The 3,011-nt window shown below is 33.9% G+C and overlaps 1 protein-coding gene across 1 annotated transcript in view; it reads left to right on the forward strand.

The window, feature by feature from the left end:
* The window catches only part of DENND6A (DENN/MADD domain containing 6A), an 86,226-nt gene that overhangs the window by 64,067 nt on the left and 19,148 nt on the right, over positions 1-3,011 (forward strand). The window contains 3 exon segments of the mRNA XM_010851929.1: positions 523-628; positions 1,219-1,298; positions 2,328-2,398. Of these exon segments, the coding sequence (XP_010850231.1) occupies positions 523-628; positions 1,219-1,298; positions 2,328-2,398 (257 nt within the window).

A 3,011-nucleotide genomic window follows, 5' to 3' on the forward strand; every position in this document is an offset into this window, starting at 1 on the left:
AATTTTCAAGAAAAATAGATTTTTTAAAAAATCAGCATATTCTATATCTGAAGTGATCACAGACTATAAAGTGACAACTTTTAAGAATGTGGTTAAAGCCATTGAACCCTAAAATATAACAGCCATAGGTTTTAGTTTGAAAAAGCATCATCATTTGCATTTTCTTTATTAGGAAGAGTTTATCTGGCTAATTCCTAATATTGCTTTGCTGACAAAAATAGTAGCTAGGCTTTGAAATTATCCACGATACTGATTTGTTTATAGGAAATTCTTTTTCCTGGAGAGCAGGAAAATCTGTGACTATGTCTTTATGCTCTTAAAATGTAGTAATAAGGTTAAACTTCAGTGTTCTGCCATTCTAGTTTTACATTCCTTTTAACTATCTACTGTCAAAGCCTTTTTATTTTCAAATCCACACTTTTTGCTGAATTTGGCTTGTTAGTAATTGGTTACATAAGAAATGACAAACTTAAATTATAGTCATAAGGAAATTAAACACTGTTGTTTTTTTTTCCCTTGCAGTCCTTGGTTTTAATCAGCAAGCTACCTTATATTCATTTTTTTCACACTGTGCTCAAGCAGATAGCACCAGAGTATTTTGAGAAGAATGAACCTTATTTGGAAGCAGGTAAGTTAAATATTGTATGAGTTATGTTCCTCTATAAAGGAGTTTTAAAATTTTTACTGGAAATAAGTGAAAAAAGATCAGTTAAGAATTTTGAGGGTTATCTGATGGAGAGATATCAAACTATGCTTCTGGCGTATTTACCTACAAACAACACAGACCCTATCTTTTATTATCTCCTTTTGAAATACAGATGATGCTTATTTTTTGGATAATAATGAAACAAATATTGAGTTGCCAATTCCGATACTTAGAGTACTATTAAACAGAAATCCTATGTCACTTGATACAGAAAGAAGACTTCCTCTAGGTTGTGTGCTTTGTAGCTGATTTTAGTAGTAATAAATAAGAAAACTTCTTTTAAAACCTATTCATTTCAAAGCATATGTTAGCCAGTTTGTATCCTAGAACATTGGTGTGTATCTTGTGAAATAAAAGTTATTTCAGTTCTTTTGCCATTTATCTTCCATCCTTCCAAGTGTATTTTTTCTGCCATATAGAAAGCAAAAAGTGGAGTTCTAATTTCTAATGTTCCATTGTTAATATTTTAGTATTTCCACTTATACTAAAGAAATATTTTACTATATTTTCAGCTTGTAATGATGTTGATCGATGGCCTGCACCAGTGCCAGGGAAAACATTATACCTGCCTATTATGGGGGTAGTAATGAAGGTAATGATAGCTTGTATTTCATTTGTCTCTTTTTTTAAAGAACTGTAGGAAGTTCACGTACGCATTTTGCTTTTTAACTCCCTAATAACGTTCAGTCGCTTTGCAGCTTTCACTTCTTTGTCCTTGGTGTAAGGAATTACAGAGGTACCACACAACTGTTTGTCACACAACTCCACAGGGCACCAGTCTGTTTTCATCCTGTAGAGTGTGAGGATGGTGGTGTTATTCTTAATAATACTTGTAAATGTGAATGCCACCTCCTAGAATTGTACAGCTTCATGGTCCTCCAGAGATGGATGGTATTGCAGAGCACGTGTAGAATTGAGTATGAGTTAGTAAACTTTAAAAGAAATTAGGAAAGCCATTGATTCTCAGTCTTATGAAATCTTTTTAATAGCATCTGGGTATTGTTCTCTATTAAGCTGTGTGGTTTTTGTTTTTAATATAATGAGTTAACATTTTGTTCTCAGAGTTTGTATAAATGTGCTCTAAGTGCTTTTGCCATTCATTTTCAAGTTGGGCTTATTTTTGGCGATGTTCTCTCTTCAGATGTCCTCGTTTCTGTTCTGTTTTTCCCCCCCTCCTAAATAATCAAAAGTTGCTCTGGGTTGAGAGTTCTCATGGTTCCCTGTGAGATATATCCCGTAGTTTGGCAAGCCTGAGAGGGTGTGTTTGGGTGTGTGTATATTAATGAAGCAAAGACTGGAACAATAAGCAGGAACGGTATGTAGTTGATGTCCTTTTCTGGTTTTCAGCACGTTTGCTTCTCAGTGGGTTAGTGATTTCTATGTGTGGGAATGTGGAGACCTTGGTTCACTTACCTTCTGCTGTGACTGAAAATAAATACAACTTTTATTTTGAATCTTACAAAAGTGTTTTGCTTTCACAGCTTTTTAGGCATTGCTGAGTATACCTTTCAGCTTCAGGATAGACTGAGTGCTTCTGATCCCTTCTTGTACTGTCACTCACAAATTACTGTATTAAAAAAGGTCATTCTTTTGTAGCCAGAGTTATTTTCTTCTTTTTCAGGTCCGGATTCCCACATGTCACGACAAGCCTGGGACAACTCAAATAGTGCAGTTAACTCAGCAGGTAGTATGGTACTGTGGTAGAATAATCCAGCATATATAGTCTCTTTAGCAGAAATTTTCAACTAGCAAATTTAGAATTTCTTAGATTTATGTTACATTTCTGAATATCACTGAAATATCCCATTAAATAATTTTTAATGAATTGATAATAAGCTTCCTAATGTTGCTCCGTTTTTGTTGTTGTTGTTCTTTCTCTGGTAGACACTGGAGAACTCAGAATTTATACTGTAATTGTGAGGAAAAGGAAAAAGCTATCTTTTGAAAAAGATGAAACAAGGTTTGATTCTAACAAAACCTCTAATCTTAGAAGAATGGTCAACAGACTTCTGTTTGGGGAAACTTAATCAAAAGGATTATGTAGTTATGATTGCCTTTCATTTTCCCCACAGTTACATTTGTTTGTGGGTGGGGATGAATTTTTCATTTGAAATTATTTAACTGGTGTATTAGCACTCCCTTGTTCTTTGAATTAAATAAAAATGGAGACCAATAGGAAGACTAATTTTGCCTGTTGTATATCTCAACTAGTATTATGGAAGTATTTCATACAGTTGAGAATTAATCTGACATCTGACTACTGGATTAATGCTTTATCTGTGGAATCTGTGTCATCCTTGACCTT

The sequence above is a fragment of the Bison bison genome, unplaced genomic scaffold (genome assembly GCF_000754665.1).
Source record: "Bison bison bison isolate TAMUID 2011002044 unplaced genomic scaffold, Bison_UMD1.0 scf7180017864304, whole genome shotgun sequence".
NCBI classification, from domain to species: Eukaryota; Metazoa; Chordata; class Mammalia; order Artiodactyla; family Bovidae; genus Bison; species Bison bison.